Raw genomic sequence first — 22,486 nt, forward strand, 5'->3', positions numbered from 1 at the left:
AAAAAGTACAGAGAAGGGTAACAGAAATGATTATGGTTATGGAACAGCTTCCATATGAGGAGAGATTAATAAGACTGGGACTGTTCAGCTTGGAAAAAGGACGACTAAGGGGGGATATGATAGAGATCTATAGAATCATGACTGGTGTGAAGAAAGTGAACAAGGAAGTGTTATTTACTCCTTCTCATAACACACAAACCAGAGGTCACCCAATGAAATTAACAGGCAGTAGGTTTAAAGCCAAAAAAAGGAAGTAATTCTTCACACCACCCGTGGAACTCATTGCCAGGGGATGTTGTGAAGGCCAAAAGTATAACTGGGTTCAAAAAAGAATTAGATACATTCCTAGAGGATAGGTCCAGCAATGGCTATTCGCCAAGATGGTCAGGGACACAACCCCATGCTTTGGGTGTCCCTAAAAGTCCCTAAACTGTTAGAAGCTGGGACTTGACAATGGGGGATGGATCACTCAATAAATTGCCCTGTTCTGTTTACTTCATCTGAAGCGTCTGGCACCAGTGTCAGAAAAAAGGATACTGGGCTAAATGGACCATTGGTCTGACCCAGTATGGTCAATCTTATGTTCTGATGAGCATGGGTGCCAGGTTTGTATAATTTTTGGTGGTGCCCAGAATGGGTCTAAGCAGAGCTGTCCCATCCATAGGACGGACTGGGACAACCACCCCAGGCCCCACTCCTTGGGGGGCCCCATGCTTCAGGGGTTCTTGAGGTCCAGGACAGCCTGGGGTATTAGCAGGGGGCCTGGCGCCGGCAGCAGCAAGCGATTCGGCCCCAGCCCGCCCTCCTCCACCCCGTCGGCTCCTGGCATTGCTCGGAGGAGGGGGTGGATGCCAGAAAGAGGCAGGATGAGGGCGGAAGCAGGGAGGAAGGAGGGGAATGGGGGGAAGAGGCGGAGCGGGGTGGGAAGCGGTGGGGCGGAGTGGGCTGGGGACGGGTTGCCCGCTGCTGCCAGTGCCAAGCCCCCTGCTAACCCTCCAGGCTGCCTTGGACCCGCGTCCCCCTGAAGCGCGGGGGCCCCCCAAAGCACAAGGCCTAGGGCGGTTGTTCCAGTCCATCCTGTGGACGAGACGGCTCTGAAAACATAAGCCCAAACATTGGTGGAGCCAGGCCCATGTTCCTGAATATTGGTGGAGCACAGGCACCACGGGCCCGTATAACTCACCACCTGTACTGATGAGGGTGTAAGAATTAAATTTACTGGCGGGAAATCGAGTTCTTCACCAGCCTGATCTTCCCGGACTCTGTGAGAGCCTAGCAACAGCTGGGCCAGTCTAAATCTTCCCTTTTCCCCTGTCGGTGGGTGTGGAGAGCACCGTTGACCCCGAAGCAAGGAGCAGGGTTGGCACTGGGTCTGTCTATACTGCAATCCCGGGGTGTAGGTATACCTGAGCTACCTTGGATCCTAGAGCAGTGATGCCGTGGTAGTGCCGGCTTCGGTGGGGGCCAGCGCCAGGAGGCACCAGCTGCTCGTGCAGATCCCGCACTGAAGTACGCACTGCTTCAGCTGCCCTGCGCCAGGACCTGAGCTAGCTAAAGCAGCTTGTCTACTCAAGTTGTAGTCACGCCCTGCAATTGCAGGATACACCTGTCTGCAGTCAGGAGGCGAGCGGCTTGTCAGTGAGACGAGAGCCATACCAAATGAACCACAGTGTGAAAGGCGGAAGGGTCTTGTTTACGGGGCTGGAGCGTGTCTGGCTCAGACTCTTCAAATGCTCACGGCAAACACAACCTTACACTACCCTGGAGCATCAGCGTTCTGTAGGCTGCAGGCTTGGGTATCGCTCACCGGTCCAGTAGAAACTGGAGCTCTTGATTGCAGGGCAGGGCTGGGGAGACTAGAGAGCTGCCTTGGCTAACATGGTTTCAAACGTCCCTTAACATGCAGTGCAGATGGCCTGGGAGTCCTCCCTCTCCCAAGGATGCTCTCCCAGGGCAGACGTACAGATGCACATCGCTGTAATGGAGTGTATATCCCACACTGGCACTGAAAGGGTTAAGGGGAGCTGGCGTGCTCAGTTAAGGCTCTGTTTGCTACTGTGACGGGCCCAATTAAAGAGGGAGCCCCGGGGGAAAGGAGCTGGTGATTATGAAGGGGAGGATTCCAGAGACAAGGGGGCTGCAGGGAAAGAACTGTGTAGTTCCTCTCTGGGCCAGGGAAGGACTTCTGGGCAGCAGAGGAAAGAGGCTCAGGGAACGTACTTCTTGGGACCCTCTCCTGAGAATCAGTTCTGGTGAAGGGTCAGGAGAGAGACAGAGCAGCCAGCGGGGTGGAGCAAGCTCCAGTGGTGCGGGTAGGGTCTGGACTTCCAGAGGAGAGCCCTGGGAGGTGTTCGGTTGAGGCGGGGAGCAGGGGAGACTTAAGAGGGAAGAAAGGCCAAGCCCGGGCAGGGCAGAAGTCGGTTTGTTTATATTTCCATTTGGGGGATTCCAAAGGAATGGGAAGTAACTGGCTAGGTACCAGGACAGCTGGGGGCTCCTGAGGCTCACAAATTGAATAGGAATCAGCACTGTGATTCAGTTGTGAAAAAGGCTAATATTCTGGGGTGTAAAACAGGAGTGTTTTATGTAAAATGGGAGGTAAGTGTCCCAGCACGCGTGCAGCCCTGGCTGGAGTAATGTGTCCAATTCTGGGCACCACCGTTTAGGAAAGATGTGGACTAATTGGAGAGAGGCCAGAGGAGAGCAACAAAAATAATGAAGGGTTGAGAAAACCTGACCTCTGAGGAAAGGTTAAAAAATCTGGGCATGTTTAGTCTTGACAAAAGCAGACTGGGGCGGGACCTGATGATAGTCTTCAAATACGTTAAGGACTGTTATAAAGAGATCAGTTGTGCTGTGTCCACAAAGGTAGGACAAGAAGCAATGGGCTTAATCTGCAGCAAGGCAGATTTAGGTTAGATACTAGGAGAAACTTTGTAATTATAAGGGTAGTTAAACTCTGAACTAGGAGAGGAGGCTGTGGCATCACTGTCACGGGAGGGTTTTAAGACCAGGTTGGGCAAACTCATCTAAATTGACTTGGTCCTGCCTCAGCGCAGGGGCCTGGACTTGGTAACCTCTTGAGGTCCCTTCCAGCCTGACATTTCTCTGATTCTAGGAGAGCCCCATGAGTCCTGGCTCTGACAGGAGGGTGAATGTAGAGCGGCCGGGGAAGGTGGAGGTTGTGGGGCCTGAGAAGAATGCAGGTACGGAGTGGGCCCGAAGGGGCTGTGGTAGGAAGAAGCCCAAGGAGGTAGCGGAGGTGGGTGGAAATAGACAGATCCTGCCGGCTCACTACAGAGCCTTGGGCTGGAACCCAGAGGAGAGGGCGAGCCTGGGCTTCCCTGCCAGTCCCCAGGAATCTGGACTGAAGTCCTGACATAAGGACACAGGACACTTGTTTGTTGGACTCTCTGTTACCCTGGAAGGGGTGGGACTGGACGTGACCTGGCCGGAGAGTTGGCTCGCAAAAAGAGGCAGAGCACTGGAGGGCTGCTAGGCGGGGAGAGCTCGCTATGGTAAGTCCCTTCTACACCCATTGTCTGGGGAAAGCACGTTGTTAAGGGTTATGGCTTTACAACTCTTAGCTGGGCATGTGGCAGCATAGGGGAAGCTAACCTGGCAAAACTGACCTCTCCGTCTGCCAGACATTAACCCTGATAAGGAGCTTTATTTTTCCCTATACAGGTCTCTCGCAACTTACGCGCATTTAACATGCGCGATTTCAGCTTTACGCTGAAAGGCCTGGAGTCTGGGAGGGGGCGTGGCCTCAAGTAGAAGAGGCGTGGCCTCAAGATTTAAAGGTCCTGGGGCACCAGCTGTGGCTGGGAGTCCCAGGGCCTTATCATAGAATCACAGAATATTAGAGTTGGAAGGGACCTCAGGAGGTCATCTAGTCCAACCCCCTGCCCAAAGCAGGACCAATCCCCAGACAGATTTTTACCCCAGTTCCCTAAATGGCCCCCTCGAGGTTTGAACTCACAACCCTGGGTTTAGCAGGCCAATGCTCAAACCACTGAGCACTCCCTCCCATAAAGCTTCAGATCACAGAAGCAGCATTTACAGGGCAGAGAGGAAGCCATGTCTTTCCAGCTCTCAGAAGAAGGGTTACAATGTCATGAAACCTTTACAGAGAAGAGATCCCAGAAACCATATTAGGATTGGAGACTCAAAGCTGTACAGAAGTGGAAAAAAAGGCAGAAAATATGGAGCAAATAACTGGAAAAAGAGTGGGGGGGGGGAAGACGAGACAGAGCTAAGAAGGTGACGGGTCTACCTTTAAAGGCTGAGTTTGACTGTTTTAAATCACCCAGGGGGCTCCCAGCTGCAGAGGTGGCTGGTAGCCCCTGGGGCGGACTAAAGGGCCTGAGGCTCCAGCCATGGTGGAGCTCCAGGCCCTTTAAATGACAGCCCCAGCCCGGCTGCCAAAGCAGCGGGCGGCATTTAAAGGGGTCCTCTGGGCTCCCCCCCTGCAGTGGGAAGCCCCGTGGAGCCTTTAAATCCCGCCCGCAGCTCCGAAGGGCATTTAAAGAGCTCCACCAGGCTCCTCGCAGTGGCAGGAAGCCTGGCAGAGCCCTTTAAATCCCGCCCTCAGCTCCGGCAGCGGGACGGGGGGGGGCATTTAAAGGGCTTCACCGGGCTCCCCGCCGCGTGGATCCCTTTAAATGCCCCCCCACCCCGCCGCCAGAGCTGCGGGCGGGATTTAAAGGGCTTGGGGTTTTGACTATACGCGGTTTTCGCTTTACGCGATAACCGCAGAACGGAACCCCCGCCTAAGATGCGACAGACCTGTATACACCTCTATCCCAATATAACGCTGTCCTTGGGAGCCAAAAAATCTTACTGCGTTATAGGTGAAACCGTGTTATATTGAACTTGCTTTGATCCACCGGAGTGTGCAGCCCCGCCCCACCCCGGAGCACTGCTTTACTGCGTTATATCTGAATTCATGTTATATCGGGTCACGTTATATCGGGGTAGAGGTGTACCTGTGAACGCCACTTGGTGCGGGCCAGTGGAATTTTGCCAGGCTGGGGTTGCCAGGATCAGGGTTGCATCATAGGTCTGTCGCTAGGGTTTGCGTTGCTAACTGCTACATAGGGAGGGATGGTCCATGGGATGTGCACTGAGCGAGGGCCGTTTGAAGCGATAGTTAGCGTAAGCCATATTAAACTCTACGGCTAACTCTCCAGCTCTACACTGATGATCTTGCAGAGGGTGGATTCTGCTGTTGGGAACCTTTCAATACTTTTTAAAAAATGGCCGTCTGTGCCTCCATGCTTGTGTGATGGGAAATGGAGTGACGCCTAAACTTGTATGGCAGATACCACCACCTGAACCAATGAAGCCAGCTCTGTAGGGCAGTGTGTAGCTTATATGCTCACTGCCCTCTCCTGTAGAGACCAGGTCTTGGCCTTCAGCATTATTGAAGCACCAGCACTAACATCCCATAAAAGGATCGAGTCCCTCTTTCAAGTGACAGGATCCTTGTTGCTGAGACCCTGTTCTGAACCGTGCACATAACAGAGAAGAAAGGGTTATGAGAAAGCGGGCAGAGCAAGACAGTCTATTGGAGGCACTACGCCGGGAGTTAGGAGACCAGAGTTTGATTCCTAGCTCTGATAGCAACCTGCTGTGTGACCTTGGGCAAGTCACTTCCCCTTTCTGTGCCTCAGTTTCTCCTCCCACCCTTTGTCTGTCTTGTTTATTTAGCTTGTAAGCTTTTCCAGGCAGGGGACTACTTGCTGTGTATGTGTAGTGCCCAGCATAATGGGGCCCTGATTTTAGCTGGAGACTCCAGATGCGACTGTAATAGAAATAAGAGGCTGTGGCAGGGCAGGCGTTCCTGTCGCTGGAGTGGGTTGGAATTGCGTGGCAAGTAACAAACGGGAAGCGGAAGCTGAGTCCGTGTTAGCGGAGTGGTGGCCCGAGGAAGTTTAAAGAGACAACGGGAATGACCAGGAGTGGGGCGTTCAGAGCACAGATGAAGGCATGAGATGTGGTGGCCTTGGTTGGACAAGGCCTGGGGTAAAATTTGCAAAAGCACTTTAGTGATCTGGGAGCATGAATCTTATTGAAAGTCAATAGGACTCAGATGCCTAAGTGACTATGAGCATCTCTGGAGATATTTAAGAGTAGGTTAGATAAATGTCTATCAGGGATGGTCTAGACAGTATTTGGTCCTGCCATGAGGGCAGGGGACTGGACTCGATGACCTCTCGAGGTCCCTTCTAATCCTAGAATCTATGAATCTATGAATCTGGGCCTAAGGTATTTAGGTGCACAACTCCCATGAAAGCCATGAGAGTTAGGCATCTAAATACCTGCTCTTGAGGTTCTGGCCCTTAAATCACTTTTGCAAATGAGACTTGAGCGTTAAGTAATTAGGAAGTTTTACCTCTTGTTTTGATTTGGATTATAGCCCACAACAAAAGCGACCGCCCCCACAACTGACTCGCTGCCCTCGATTAAAGGTGTGAGATGTAACAAGAACATGAGATTAGCATCCAGACATATCCTGCTCTCCCTGCACAGTGAAAATATACACCCTCTCCCCTACCCTGGGCGGCTGTGGTGGGCGAGAGTGGGAACTGACCTGTACTGGATTCCCCTCTCAGGTCACAGCTCTATGCCTCCTCTCGCAGGGAAGTGGTTTGGTTTTTGTTTTGGAGGCTGATTCTTTTCAGGGGGAGGCAGAGGAGGCAGTTACCTATGCTCAGATCAGCCACGGGTAATTGCCTTCCTTGGGGCTGTCAAGTGGCGCCGATTTGAGTGCGGGAGATTTTTAATGAACGGGAACAAAAAGCCCCGCTGAAACACGAAGCGCGGGGGTTGGGGGAAGATGCTCCAGACAAACCTCCTCTCCCACGGCTCCCCGGTGAGGAAGTCTTGGCAGGGAAGAGTGACGGGGTGAGGAGCAGGTGGAACGCTCCAAAAAGGAACAATGTGAGCAATTTCCATCCCAGATGAGAGGCAGCTCCCCTTCCCCTGGGTGCTCGCCACCACACAAAGTGGCACAGGAATATCTGGCATAGACTCCATCCCCCAAGCAGGGGGACAGCCACTGCTCCGATACAGCCCCAGGGCAATGCAGGGCACTTACCTGACAAAAAACGGATGCATCCCTATTATTTTTGTTTCCATGGTGCCTAGAAGTATCAACTGAGATTCGGACCCTCTTGTGCTGGTTGCTGTACAGACATATAGGAAGAGACATTCCCTGCCCTGCCCCAACGAGCAGGGACAAGATAAAGGAAGGAGCAGTGAACGGGAGGTATCATTATCTCTGTCTTATAGATGAGGTCTAGACCCTGAAAGGTACTTAGGCTCCTAACTTGCACTGACTTCACTTGAGGATTCAGGCCTGTGGCACATAAAACCATAGAATATTAGGGCTGGAAGAGCCCTCAGGAGGTATCTAGTCCAACCCCCTGCTCAAAGCAGGACCAACACCAACTAAATCATCCCAGCCAGGGCTTTGTCAAGCCGGGCCTTACAAACCTCTAAGAAAGGAGATTCCACCACCTCCCTAGGTAACCCATTCCAGTGCTTCACCACCCTCCTAGTGAAATAGTGTTTCCTAATATCCATCTGGGAGTAGAGTTCAGATCTCCTTAATAGCAACACCATCTGCCTTCTCAAATACATGTGACCCGTCCCCTTATAGTGGCTGATCCACAGAGGATAAGAGTCTACTGTAGCTACCTGCTAGAGGAGTTATGACTTTACAGAGCTGGTCAGAAAAATGGATTTTCCATCCCACAAAAAATCTGATGTTTTGACTGAAAAAAAAATTCATCCTCAATTGGGATGAAAAGCCAAAATGTTGAAATTTGGGGGGTGGGGGGACGGGGACAAAATCCAGAAAAGAGAATCATTCTGGGTCTGCTGAAACATTTTGGTGGTGATAAATCAAAATGCAGCATTTTGAATGTTCACCCTTTTTAACTTAAAAAAATTGTACATAAAATAGAGAATTTCAAAACAAGAAGTTGTTTTGGTATGAAAACCCACAACTTGTTGTCAAAATGGGATGTTTAGACATTTTTCAAAACATTTTTTCCAATTTTTGTAAATGAAATTTTGTCAAAATTGTCATGATTCCATGAAAAAAATTGTTTAATCAAAATGGCATTTTCCAATGGAAAGCTGTTTTGACAAAAATCTTCTGACAGCTCTATTTCTTTAGCTTAAGTTTTAGAGGTTTGTGCTTTTAGTGTTGGAGTTCCAGGTCCTCTGAGCCTAGGCAGACGAGAAAGACAAAGCGTGGGAGAAAGGAAGAATTATGTATCCACATTTTACAGGTGGGGACATAAATTACTGATAGATTAGAGTCCAGAGATAGATCCAAATCTAAATATGGATTTAGAAGCCTCACATTTAGTATCTGGCTTTGAAAATTATGACCATGTTGCTTGCCCTGAAGATGTCAAGGGCAAAGGTGGAGACATGCTTAATAGTGATCAATTGAGTGCTTTGAATCTATTTAGCTTAACAAAGAGAAGATTAAGGGGTGACTTGGTCACAGTCTATCAGTACCTACATGGGGAACAAATATTTAATACTGGGCTTTTCAATCTAGCAGAGGAAGGTCTAACATGATCCAGTAGCTGGAAGTTGAAGCTAGACAAACTCGGACTGGAAATAAGGTGTAAACTTTTAGTGGTGAGAGTAATTAACCATAGGAACAATTTCCCAAGGGTCACAGTGAAGTCTTCATCACTTGCACTTTTTACAAGCAAGACTGGATGTTTTTCTAACAGATCTGCTCTAGGAATTATTGTGGGGACCTTCTCTGGCCTGTGTGACAGATCAGACTAGATGATCACAATGGACCTTTCTGGCTTTGGAATCCATGACGGGGGGTTGGGACAGAAGCACTATTCCAGGCGTATGGGGTGAGGCAAAGGAGACACGGCTGCCTGTAGGAGCAGATGAGCTAGCTTGGCAGAGCAGGGCGGGTGCGAGGGCTCCAGATGAGCTGTAGGCAGGGGCAGAGCTGGGCAGGGCTTTAGAGATGCCGATTCTATTAATGACGCCAGGTTGGTTAAGGGGCCTCCTTCCTCCCTGTGACAGGAGAGCAGTCCAGATCAGCCTGGCCCATCCTCCAAACACCCACCCTTGTCCTCCTTAGTGGCTAGAGAAGGGCAGGGCAAAAGGCTTCTCTGGTGGGGAAACCAGAGCCGGAGCTGCTTGGGCAGGTCCTGGGACACATCTGCTCTTCTAGGGGAGGAGTCATGGAGCATCTCAGGCTGTCCACGGCAAGAGAAAGTAGGATGAACCCTGGTGTAGAGAGGAGACTGGCCAGGAGCCTTAAGGTCTTGGTGGAGGCTGGTCCTTCTCCATCCTTTTCCTGGAGCCAACAAGGTTGCTGGGTGCCAAGTGAGATGGGTATGAAGTAGGGGGAGGGGATGAGTGCTGGAGATAGGGTTGCAGGGGGCTCTATGGTGTTCAGTAACATGGGTAGCTTCCCCACCCCCCAGGAACTGGTCATCATGCCCCTTGTCACCCACCCAGCCACATCAGCACCGGGGATAGGTCTGGGGTAGGGGGCACAGGCCATGTAGGGTTCCCACTAGGCAGAGATTCCCAGAGCTTTTCACTGGGCAGCCCCCTTTGTAGTTCCATGTCCCATGCACGCCCACCTCTTTCTCCCCTCTCCTTCTCAGCCAAGCCCTGCCCCCAGACCCCTACTTGGCTCTGCCCAGCCCAGCCCCCTTGCTCTCTCTCCTAGCCTGCTGCTCCCTCAGGCCACGATCCCTACCAGGCTGCGCCTGCTGACTCCATCTGGTGGCTTCAGCTGCTTCCTCCATATTGCAGCTGCCCACCCACCACTGCTGCCTGTTGCCATTAGCCCAGCATTGGGGGCACGTGCAAGGTAGCAACGGGTCCTACAGAGGCGGGCTCACTCTCCAATCCTTCCCCTTGTGCACCAGCTGCCTCCTGCTCCTTGGCAAGTAGCAAGGATGGGGGACTGTCCGACTTCACATCAGGTCCTCGTGCGCCCCCTGATAACCTCCCGTGGCTCCCCACAGTTTGAAAACCTGTGCCCGTGGGGATCAAGCCATGGTGCTAACGTAGCTCTGCTGAGCCAAAGGGGAGGAGGGGAGGATACAGGCTACTGCTGATGGTGTGGCTGAGATGAGAATGTCGACCAGGGCTATGTTGATCAGATTACAGGGGACAGAGCCCTGCTCATGATCAGGAAGGGGACGGGTGCTGGCGGCAGGGAAGGAGCTGCCTGTGGAAGGAAGGGGGATAAGGAAGTATCCCTACCTGCTTTGGGAGCCGCTCCTGGGTATGAAGTTCTTGGTTTGTGCCTTGTTTTCTCTAGACTCCACTTTTTGGGGACCTGGAGAATGAAGACGTTTAAGCAGGTGCATCTACAGATTAGAATGGTCACTCAGGGACTTCCCCCCTGCAGTGAATAGCATCCTGCCCTGCCCCCAGCCCTGGTGTCACTGCAACCCCCGGGGGCTGCAAGAAAGTCCTCCATCTCTCTTCCACTGGCTGCACCAAGGGCCTTGCGAAAAGGATCCATTCCTGGAGAGCTCTAAGCAACTCGTGGTGCGGCAGAGGGCGCTCCTGCCCCAGCTCTTCCCGTAGCTCCAGCTCACACAGATTGCTCCTTTAACTTTCTGTGTCCAGAGGCATTGCAATGAAAGGCGCTGGGTGAGGCTTTCAGGAAGCTGCTCCAAGCTGAGCTGGAAAGGGCCATAAGAAAGAAGGGGTGGGGTGGGTGGAGGGAATTAACCTCTGACTAAAGTGCTGAAAGCCTGTGATGAATGAACTGTGTCAGGGCTGCAGGCAAAGCCCAGCCCAAGAGTGGAAAGGTGTCTAGACCAAACAGCTGGTCTAAGAGCTGTCCAGTGCCATGTGGCAGCTGGGAAAGAGATGTAGGGGGCGAGCCTGGATTCCTGATGTTCTACCAGGGGACAGCCTGGAGGATCACAGCAGCTTTTAAAATCAGAGTGAATTCTCTCAGGAAAAAATGGGAATAAAACACTGAAAAGATTTTTATAGGTTCAGTTCAATTCCTGCTACAGTGGTCACAGACCGTCCCTATGACATCCCAGAGCAGAGACCCAGTACAAGGCCATGAACCACTTACGTACTGTTTAACCAACCTAAGCCACACATGGGCCATGTGCTGGTCCCACTGCCCAAGGGAGAATTTCACCTTGACCGGGAAGCAAATCGGTATCTAATTGTCCCTGGCTTTGAAAGACCGTAGTGGGCTCTTGCATTAATAGGTAGTGGTGATGTGCAGTCAATACTTTAATATGGGGCTTCCTGTGAAATATACCATGACAACTGCCCCCGCCCCGTCCATTCATAGAATCATAGACTATCAGGGTTGGAAGGGACCTCAGGAGGTATCTAGTCCAACCCCCTGCTCAAAGCAGGACCAACCCCAACTAAATCACCCGAGCCAGGGCTTTGTCAAGCCTGACCTTAAAAACCTCTAAGGATGGAGATTCCACCACCTCCCTAGGGAGCCCATTCCAGTGCTTCACCACCCTCCTAGTGAAATAGTGTTTCCTGATATCCAACCTAGACCTCCCCCACTGCAACTTGAGACCATTGCTCCTTGTTCTGTCATCTGCCACCACTGAGAACAGTCTAGATCCATCCTCTTTGGAACCCCCCTTCAGGTAGTTGAAGGCTGCTATCAAATCCCCCCTCATTCTTCTCATCTGCAGACCAAATAACCCCAGTTCCCTCAACCTCTCCTCGTCAGTCATGTGCTCCAGCCCCCTGATCATTTTTGTTGCCCTCTGCTGGACTCTCTCCAGTTTGGACAGTTTGGTAGTGGGGGGCCCAAAACTGGACGCAATACTCTGATCATCTAGTCTGACCTCCTGCACAGCACAGGCCAGGAGACTTCCCTGAATTAATTCCTGTCTGAACTAGAGCGGATCTCTGAGAAAAAAAAAACCCATCTTGATTGAAATGCTGCCAGTGATGGAGAATTGTTCAAGTGGTGAATTACCCATGTGCTGAGTACTTCTGTGGAGCTACACCCATGTACACCCGCGGAGGAGCTGGCCCAATGTGCACAAGTGAAGATGCCCTTAAAACAGTTCAGCTCAAAGGAGAGGACGAATGGTCCAGGCTTACGGCACCAGCCTGTACCATGGGAGCAAGCATCCCTGGGCATGTCCCTTAGCCACTCTGGGTCTCACCCCTGTCTGTACAATGGGGATCAGAGCACTGCCCTGCCTCACAGGGACGTGTGAGGATAAAGACATTTACCCGCTAATTTGAAGGTGCTCAGATACTAGGATAGGAGGGAGAGGGGACATTATGCCAGATCCTGCAGTTTGAAATAATCCCTGCCACTGGGCTCTCACTCCCCATCAGCATCACTGAGAGATAATCGTGTCTGGCTCTCCAATCAAGACAGTTTCCGTAACGCTGTCCTATTCCTGCCCTTAAGCGATGCCTCTTGCAGGCGCCAATGTCAAAAAGTGACTTGGGGGGTGGGGGTTCTGAAGGGGTGGGGTAATGTGATTTCATTGGCAAAGGGAGGGGCTGCAGGAAATATGGGATGCTTGGCTAGCGTTTTGAGAAGGAGCCGTCGTAAAGATGTTTACTCTCAAAAAGTACTTAATTCAGTCACGGCGCCCAGAAAATGTTTCCATTCACCGTGAGAACTGGGGCTGGGGTCTGGGGGCAGCTGCCAAGTGCAGGCAAAGCAGAGCTGGTTCTAACCCAGTCCTGGCACTGGCATCATTTAGGGTAACCAAAGAGCTGCTAGAAATCGCTAGAGTGCAGCGTGCCCCTCCTGGGTCCCTGTGCTAGGGGCTGCCGGGGGACGGTGGGGTTGGCTCTCTTGGCTCTTCACCAGCTTGGGAGGGAATCCACAGCTGAGGAGCTGCAGCTGCTTTCTGTTTTCTCATGCCACTCAGTGGAGGAGGGGCCTTGAAGACTCTGGTCCTTGATTTTAAACGTGAAAGCAGCATGAGTTTGGGTTTTTTTGTTCTTGAGCTACAAGGTCCGGGGGTGGGGGGAGGGAGGAAGAGGGGGCGTTTGAATCAGCCTGGTAACAGTCCGTGTTTGCAACCTTAAGGACATGCTGACCCCACAGTAATACAGCCAACATCCGCAAAGCCAGCGCTGGTACCAGGATCCTTTAAAACACCGGACTCTCCCTCTGGAGCTAAAGGAAGACCCAGTGATGGCGCTGTTCTTTCGAAAGTGCAGCCAGCCATCAGAACACCCCAGGATCATGCACACCCTGCATAGTGCCCAGTCCTGGTCCTGCTGAGCTCAGTGGCAAACATCTCCCATCAGCCTGTGCAGGATTGGGACCTTGCCGTCCACTGAAATGGGTGGAAACTGGATTGGTTCCAGCAGGGCCCATCAGTTCTAGGGTTTGTCTCCCAGAAGTGCCTGGAGGGTTCGGATGTGGTCAGAGCTGCATTGTGCCAGGTGCTGCACAGACACAGAGAGATGCTCACACTCTAAATAGACAGGGGCGGGACATGGGAAACAGAGCCGGTGACTTGTCTCAGCTCACAGGGCAGAGCTGGGAACAGACCCAGGCATCCCATGACCGATCTAGGCCCGGGCCACAGTGCACATGACTACTCCCCGCTTTGCTTCGTTGCAGCCTTTACTATCCTGCCAGCCCGGCTGGCACCTTCCTTTCCAAGGCCAGTGAGTTTCAAGAGGAAGCTGAGGCAGAGGAAAGACTCTGGGGGTCCACCCAGGGTGGTGGCTTTACCGCTCACATGGCTCAAAAACGCGTGGCCGGGTTGTCCTCAAACTTTGCAGCAGGGCCCCTCTTTCCCTGCCCCAACCCCCAGGTCTCTGAGCCAAAGCCCTAGCAGGGGCTAAAGGGGGACTTGTGCCGGGCCATGCGTGGAAACGGGAGGATCCCCCCCGGAGTCCCTTGTGGCGCATCCAGGGGGCTGGGGGAGGCCGAGCCCCCGGGGCACCGACTTGCAGCGAGGTGGGTGGATCTGGCTGCTCTGCAAAGCGGCGGCAGCTTCCCTCCTCCCCCCGCCTTCTCCCCGCCCCAGCCCTTGTCTCCTCCCTCCTCGCCCCGCTGCCGGTGCCTGCCAAGGGGATGGCGCGGAGCTGCCTGACATCACACGCCGGGGATGGGGGAACGACCACACAGCCCCTGCCGCGGCTGCCTTCAAAAGCGGCGGAGGCGGCTACCGGCTCGTCCCGCAGCCCAGGCAGGCGCAGGGGCCGGCGGGCGAGACTTGGGCAAAACTTCTTGCGCGCCGGGGAGCGCGGCCGGCGAGGGAGCGCGCAGCCTGGGGGCTCCCCCGCTGATGCGCCCCGGCCCTGATGGGGGCTTCTGAGCGCGGGGAGCCGAGGCTGCAACCGAGCCCGGAGCGCGGGGCGAGCGGGGCGCTCCACACCCCTCCCGGATTTGCTCTTTAGAAGCCCCCCCCCGCAGCCTCATTTGGGTGGGCCCCAAGCCATGGACAGCCCCGAGGGCTACTCGGTCCAAGCCACCGCGGCCATCGCTGCCATCATCACCTTCCTCATCCTCTTCACCATCTTTGGCAACGTGCTGGTGATCATCGCCGTGCTCACCAGCCGGTCCCTCAAGGCCCCCCAGAACCTCTTCCTGGTGTCCCTGGCAGCGGCCGACATCCTGGTGGCCACCCTCATCATCCCCTTTTCCCTCGCCAATGAGCTGATGGGCTACTGGCACTTCCGGAAGACCTGGTGCGAGATCTACCTGGCCTTGGACGTTCTCTTCTGCACCTCCTCCATCGTGCACCTCTGTGCCATCAGCCTGGACCGGTACTGGTCCGTCAGCCGGGCCATCGAGTACAACTCCAAGAGGACCCCCAAGAGGATCAAGGGCATCATCCTCATCGTGTGGATGATCGCGGCCTTCATCTCCCTGCCCCCCCTCATCTACAAGGGGAACAAGGAGGACAGCCAGGATGGCAGGCCGCAGTGCAAACTCAACGAGGAGGCGTGGTACATCCTCTCCTCCAGCATCGGCTCCTTCTTTGCCCCCTGCATCATCATGATCCTGGTCTACCTGCGGATTTATTTTATAGCCAAGCACCGGACCCGGCAAGGCTCCAGGGGCAAGAAGCCCAAGGCTGAGAAGAAGGGGACATCTAAGAAAATCACTGGCCCGACCTCTGAGACCTCTCCCCAGCAGCTGGGTGCAAGGGAACCCAATGAGGATAGTGACCAGCCGGCGACCCCTACGCTCCCTGCCCACAGGACATCTCTCCTGAGCCTGGAGGAGCAGCAGGAGGTGCCGCCATCTGCCACTAACCCTTGCCAGCCCCAACCGGAGAAGAAAGAGTCTTCTGGCTCCAGTCCGCTGGAGCGCTCCCCGCACTGCAGCCTCAAGCAGCGCAACGGGCACCCCCAGAGCTCTGTCAAGGGCATGGAGACCCTGGCCACTGCCAAGGGGGAGGTGCTGCTGGTGAGGAGGGTGAAGACCCTGAGTGCCAACCCTTGGAAGAGGAAGACCCACCTCAACCGGGAGAAGAGGTTCACCTTCGTCCTAGCCGTGGTAATCGGGGTCTTTGTCCTCTGCTGGTTCCCTTTCTTCTTTCTCTATAGCCTGGGGGCCATCTGCCCAGAACTCTGCAAGGTCCCCAACAGCGTGTTCCAGTTCTTCTTCTGGATTGGCTACTGCAACAGCTCCTTGAACCCTGTGATCTACACCATCTTCAACCAGGACTTCCGTAAGGCCTTCCGCAAGATCCTCTGCAGGCAGGGGACTCAGACTGCCTGGTGAGAGAGCAGAGGGGAGGTGGGAGACTGTAGGTTGAGGTGTGGGGGTGAGGGCGGAGGGGGGGGATAGTGGCAACATTCCACCGATGCTATTTAAAACACGTCTATTTATTCATCAGCTTTTGTGTTTGCAAAGAGTGGGGATGGGCAGTGGATACAAAAGACTGTTTTAAAGACTGTTTTGGATCAGCCTTTTTATATCTCTCTCTCTATATTTCCTGCAAATGAGTTAAAACCCAGGACCGTTTGCCAATGTATTTTCTACCGAGCTGGGGAGCCTTTAATGTGCATGCCATTCATATGGGTGGGGTGAGAAAAACTCTCTTCCCACCAACTCTGCAGAGGAGAGTGTGTGTGACCTGCCTTCCAGGTAACCACAAGAGAGTCTCCTGCCAGTCTCTTTTCCTTCTTTCTGTCTCCCATTGGGGGTTGGTGTGGTGAGACTCAGAAAGAAATCTGCCCCGGGCCACACTTTCTCTCTGCTTAGGAAGGCAAGGGCCAAATTTGATGCTGGTCACAGCTGCATTGTGCCCTTTTATGCCAGCTGAGTGGTGGGTCGCAAACATACTTGTATAGAGCTCATGTGATCATGGAGGTTTAATGCAGTAAAGGTTTCAGTCTGCATGGGCCAGATTCTGCTCTCGGCTTCACTGGGGTAATTCTTGCTAAATCACAGGGCCAGGGTTCACCGAGTCCTTCATACTGGGACCCCCCCCCCCCCATGGAACCCTTCTCCAATGGAGCTGGGATCTAGCTCAGACACGTCTCTCCCATTTAGCAGCATGGGGATGGTGGGGTGGTCATCACCCCCAGATTGAGAACCCATGCCCTAGGATTTCTGGGTGACAGTTCCCAGTGTGGGGGCCCTAGTGTGGACAAGGCTCCCGTGACAGCCTGTGCTTTTAACACCATGTCAGCATGACCTCCTGTGAGCATGGGGTTAAAAGGCCAGTGGCGGCAGGTGCAGTGTCTATGCCAGGACTCCCACTAGTGGAGCTGCTAGCAGGGGGGGGGGGAACTTGGGGAGGGACAAGCTGGTATGGACACAAGAGTTTTTTTAGGGTTGACGTACTTGGGACAGAGAGGAGAGTTTGGGCGTGAGGATTTTCCTTCCTTGGTTCCTTTTTTTTTTAATGAAAAGAATTCTTTCTTTTTTCCTCCTTTCTTCTTGCTCAGCCCGTACAACATACACCCCCCTTCTCTGTATCTACCCCAGTCTGTCACCTTTCTACGGAATTCAGAACAAAGCATGCGGTCAAAGTCGCTCACAGATCCTGGAAACAGACAGAATCTGGCCCCATTCTCCAGGATGCCGAGTCTTCTAGGACTCTATTTTGCTTGATAGCTTCTGTCATTACCTCTGGGATCTGTAGCTCCTTCAGCAGTTTGTCTCCCCGTCGTTTGTCCCGCCCCCCCCCCCAACGCATACTGAGCTCTCCAGCGCAAATAGTATCTGTTTGCAAGGAACAAAAACATGCAATCAAAGCATCTATGGTATGAATGCAAGTGAGAAAGAGAAGGTGGTTAATCAAGGATGTGTTAGTAGCTTTGATACGGTGTTTCTAAGCCTGAATCGTTCTTTTAAAAATGACACAACAGCCTAATTTTGCACATCAGCATGGGAGCTGTGAGCGGGAGACATCTTTCTGGTTCTCACTCCTTGGCCATTGTGGGAGCTTTGTGTCACTTTCCCCTTAGACCCGTGTTTAATAAGACCATACCACCCCCTCACAGCAGGGATGGGATCTCCTTTCCCGGGTCTCTATGTCACCCATACACTCTAGGTACAGAGTCAGCTGCCTGGAACTCTGCAAAAGTGGGATCCAGAACCAGTAAGAGTTGACACTTGCACGGAGCTTTTTAAATCCGTAGAACTCTAAGCACTTTACAAGCCTGAGTGAGTAACAATGATCCTCATTTTACAGGGGGCAAAACTGATTCTCAGGGGAGGAAGTAACTTGCCTATGGTTCAGACATCAAGTGGGTGTCAGAGGTGAGAAAAGAACCCAGGCGCCCTGACTCCCAGTCCTGTGCTCTTTCAGTGTGGACCATTCTGGCTCCAATTGGTTATTGAAATTACAATGAGCCAGTGCTGATTTTAAAGTATCTTGTTACCACTTATGGACTCCGCATCGAAATGCAGCGTTGCCCCCTTTCCAAGCAGTCTATGGAGAGATGAAAAATAGCGGGGGTGGATTTTTGCCCCTGACCCTGTACGGGAAAGAGAGGAGGAGAACCTATAACATCCAGTGGAAGCGAGGAACAGGTTTGCTGTCTCCGAACCTGTCACCTGCAGGGGCGGTGGGATGTTGCATGCCACTTGGGCTTCCTGTGTTTTGCCTCTGGCTGCATGTGGCATTGCAACATGGGGTGGGTTATGATGGGCACGGGCTCTCTTTGGAGCTACTGTGAGTCTCTGTGCCCCGTAACCATATCCCCTGTGAATGGCAGGAGTTGTGTTTTTCCCCGCTGTAGTGTGTGTGGAATGATGTTGATGAAAAGTCTTGAGATATTTTAACAATAAAAGATATTTTGTAATAAGCGAGTGTGTGTACTGTCTGAGGGCCATAATAACTCTTAGCACTCTCCAGCCGTTGACTGTGTAGCAATAACCTCGAGAGGGGGCATGGGGCGTAATTAAGTATCACGAGCCCCATTCTGCAGCTGGGGAAACTGAGGCACAAAGAGACCGTGTGACTTACCCGTGGTCACCCAGTGAGTCAGCGGCAGAGCTGGGGATAGATTCCAAGATGTTAAGGCCAGGAGGAGGGAGGATTATGATCAGCCACTCTGATTTCCCACATAGCCCAAGCCAGAGGCTCTCGCCCAGGGATGCCTGTATTGAGCCACATGACTTGTGGTTGAACTAGAGCAGATATTTTAGAACTGGCTGCCAACCCTGGGCACAGTTCCAGGCTGAGCCTCAAAACCAGACATGTTTTTTAAGCCCTTTAAGAATATGTAATTAAGGGGGTGAAATCCTGACCCTGTTTTGCCATTGACTTCACCCACTCAGCTGGGGCATGCAAGCCTAGGTCAGCTTGAGGGACGCGGCAGGGGCTTCATGGGCTGTCAGGACTCTGCCCTTTGCATCAGTGCCATCTAGGGCGATCAATAGGGGGCTCGGTGATAGGGCTACACGAGGTCCCATGAGGTTCACACGCTTTCACCAGGCTTGGCAGGAGAGGGCCTGGCTAGATCCCAGATGGGAGAGGGGCTCTGGGGTCATGTGTTCTGTGCTGGCAGCAGGGAGATCCAGTGCTAATCACCAGGGCCGGGGGCCGGAGAAGTGCATTCTGGAGCTTCCAGGCAGAACTGATGACTCACTCTCTCTGCTCTCGCAACTGGAGCTGGGAAGGAAACAACTCTCCAGCAAATCCTACCCTTGGGGCCGCAGGACTGGAGCAGGAGGCCAAGTGAACCTCTTCACCAGAGCTGGGCTTGGGTCTCCTCTGAGGGCCCCATTTTCCTGCGCTCCTAAGGGTGACCCCAAACTCTCCCCTGCACCCCTAACACACCTGCAAATCTAAAGCGCCTCCAGTGAAATCAGCCAAGGGACAGGGGTGTCAAACTGGTGCTGTGAGAACAGAAGCAACCCTGGGTTCTTTTTTTAAATAAAGGTAGAAGTCAAATTAACTCAAACTACATCTCTAGTGGACCGACTCTGTTACTAATCCAGCTACATACAGTCTAGAAATGCTCCTGAGTTCCCACCGTAAATGATTCGGAGGCTCCGGGTCCCTGTTGGACTATAAACCCCGAGCACCTCGCGCGTGAGCCTTTTCCCGGGGCTGGTTTATTTACTGAAAGCTCCGCCAACACATTTTGGCTGCTTGATAAACGACTCTGTGACCCAACATGGGAAGCGGGCAGCAGGGCCGGACGAGAAGAATGTTCACGGCGAGGAATAGAACAAAATGTTTTTTTGGAAGGTCAAGATACAGTTATTTATGGAATCGCATGGAAAAAATAAAAAATAAACAAAAAATGATCCACTCCAAGGAGCCACCTGGCCCATGTACTATCTCAGCCCCTGGTCCTGCACACAGACCCTTAGAGTCCAGGATCAGAACCTAATGCCACATACGCCTGACCTACTTGTAGAAGGACACAGAGGCTCCAGCCGGGTTAGCCCCTCTATGTGCTGTTTTCATGCAGACTGGAAGACAGCCCTTGCCCGGAAGAGCTTCCAATCTAAACTGGATGGAGGGGAAATGCCAGCACAGAGAGATGGAGTGATTTGCCCTAAATCAGTGGCACAGACTGGAACAAATCTGATGCCCTAAGTCCCTATGCATTAGCTGACACTGCATCCCATCTCTATGTCCCGTGCGTGCCCCTTTGCTGCTGAAGTCATTGCTGGTCCGGTTCTGAATGTGGCCGTATTGTGTTTTATGGTGGTGGCACACAGCGTATGTCTAACAACAGTTGGGAGCGTGCTTCCCGGCACAGGGAGACAGAGCCGTGCTAGCAGCATGGCCATGGGCTAGTTGTCTAAGTCTGTACCCAAGAGGTCACGCGGTTTGTACCAGGGTGGCTAGTCCACACCGCTGCCCGGGCGGCTGCAGCCACGCTATTTTCACAGTGCTAGGTTGAGCAGAGCGAGCGCGTATCTGTCTTCCGCGCTCCCAGCCGCTGTGAAGACGTCCTTGCTGACAAGGTAACAGACAATGAGTGGGCCTGTGCGGCCGTCACTGTGCCTCCCGTCCTGCTCCGGATGCCTCTCGCACCCTCTGTCACCTAGCTATTGAACAGTCCCTGGTCCTCATCCACCAAGCACCTCGGCTGCCCGCTCCTGCCTGCCACAGGCTCCTGACTTCGTCCATCACGAGCCCTCTGGCTCGCCTGCTGCCGGCCCTTCCTTCTCTTTGGCCATCGCACTGTCCCTGGCTTGAACTCTTTTCCTGGGTCCTCGAGTCTTGTTTAACATGGGCCTGATTTTCCTCTAACTTAAATTGCAAATTAGGATTAACTCACATAAAATCGATGGAGCTTCACTCGGTGTTTGGCCTCTGCATGTTGTGGTCATAACATGCCGTCAGGGCTTGTGCTATGGTTGTCATGTAATCAGGGCCGGCTCCAGGCACCAGCTTATCAAGCAGGTGCTTGGGGCGGCAACTCCGGAGCGGGGCGGCACTTTCAAGTATTCAGCGGCAATTCGGCGGAGGGTCCCTCATTCCTGTTCGGAGCGAAGAACCTCCCGCTGAATTGCCGCAGATCACGATCGCGGCTTTTTTTTTTCCCCCCTTCTGCTTTTGGTGGCAAAACCCCTGGAGCCGGCCCTGCATGTAATAACTAGATCTGGGCAGGAGAGTGAGCCCCATCCCAGAATAGCCAGGTTCAGGGCAGGGACCTGAATCTGGGACTCCCACGGGGCCAGGGCCGCCCAGAGGATTCCGGGGGCCCGGGGTCTTCGGCGGCGGGGGGCCCCGCTTCGGCGGTAAGTTGGCGGCGGGGGTCCTTCCGTTCCGGGACCCCCTGCTGCCGAATTACCGCCGAAGTGGGACCCGCCGCTGAAGTGCAGCCCCCACTGCGGGTCTTCGGGGCACTTCGGTGGCGGGTCCCGGAACGGAAGGATCCCCGCCCCCCGCTGCCAAATTACGGCCGAAGACCCGGCTGCACTCCGGTGGCGGGTCCCGCTTCGGCGGTAATTCGGCGGGGGGGGGTCCTTCCTCTCCGGCCAGCGAAGACCGGGAGCGAAGAAGCTCCGGGGGCCTGGGCCCCGCGAGAGTTTTCTGGGGCCCCCGGAGCGAGTGAAGGACCCCGCTCCAGGGGCCCCGAAAAACTCTTGTGGGGGCCCCTGCAGGGCCCGGGGCCTGGGGCAAATTGCCCCACTTGCCCCCCCCCTCTGGGCGGCCCTGCACGGGGCTATGGAATCAGTTTCTCTCTTCCCCAGTGACTATGTAGTTATTTATACAAGAAGGACCAGCTTCAAAGGGAGAGATTCGCAGCCCACCCAAGGGTCTACCCCTTCTCACCTGAATGCCATAACCAGTGTCAGGGCCGGCTCCAGCTTTTTTGCCACCCCAAGTGGTGAAGCAAAAAAAAAAAAAGATAAAGCCGCAATCGGTGGCAGCTCTACTGCGCTGCTTCATTCTTAGGCAGCAATTCAGCAGTGAGTCCTTCGCTCCAAGAGGGACTGAGGGACCCGCTGCCGAAGACCCGGCTGTGCCACCCCTTCCCATTGGCCGCCCCAAGCCAATGCTTCCTTCGCTGGTGCCTGGAGCCATCCCTGACCAGTGTGCTATTCCTGGGGGATGGGGACGAAAAACCGTTAGGGCCACAAATTCCCAACCATCACCCATCGAGTTGGCCTTATCAGAGGTCAAATTCGCCCAGAGCCCGTCACATGCACATACATCATCACCAGAACAAGGCAAAAGTTTTTTGGATGAAAACTGCCTTTTGGGATGATGTGCAACGTGTTGCTACAGTTTGAAAAATTCCAGTTTTTGCTACTCACGGAGGGGCTGGGTTTTTTCATTTTTCTTTTTCATTTTTTCCATTTCCATTTAATTTTTTTCATTTTTCCCCTGAGGTCGAAAGGGGAAAAGTGTGGGAAAATCCAAAAATGTGCCCTCTCGGTCCCACTCGGTTCAAGTGGAAACAGACCCTTTTGTTTCCAGCAGTGCCACCGCGCCATCGGAAGGTGTTCCCTTGCGTTTGAAACCCTTTCCAGTTTGCCCTAACGAGGACATGAACTCCATCCCCTGGCACGCAACAGCGCCCTGGGAGAATTCAGTGCTTGGAAAGACGC

At 53.4% G+C, this 22,486-nt stretch overlaps 1 protein-coding gene across 1 annotated transcript in view; it reads left to right on the plus strand.

Moving 5' to 3' along the window:
• Positions 1 to 13,887: 13,887 nt before the first annotated feature.
• ADRA2B (adrenoceptor alpha 2B) overlaps positions 13,888 to 22,486 on the plus strand; it is a 40,656-nt gene continuing 32,057 nt past the window's right edge. Inside the window, exon 1 of the mRNA XM_039528042.1 lies at positions 13,888 to 15,729. Within this exon, the coding sequence (XP_039383976.1) occupies positions 14,441 to 15,729 (1,289 nt within the window). The 5' untranslated portion in view covers positions 13,888 to 14,440. The remainder of the gene's footprint in view (positions 15,730 to 22,486) is intronic.

Source organism: Mauremys reevesii, linkage group 2, assembly GCF_016161935.1.
Source record: "Mauremys reevesii isolate NIE-2019 linkage group 2, ASM1616193v1, whole genome shotgun sequence".
Taxonomy (NCBI): domain Eukaryota; kingdom Metazoa; phylum Chordata; order Testudines; family Geoemydidae; genus Mauremys; species Mauremys reevesii.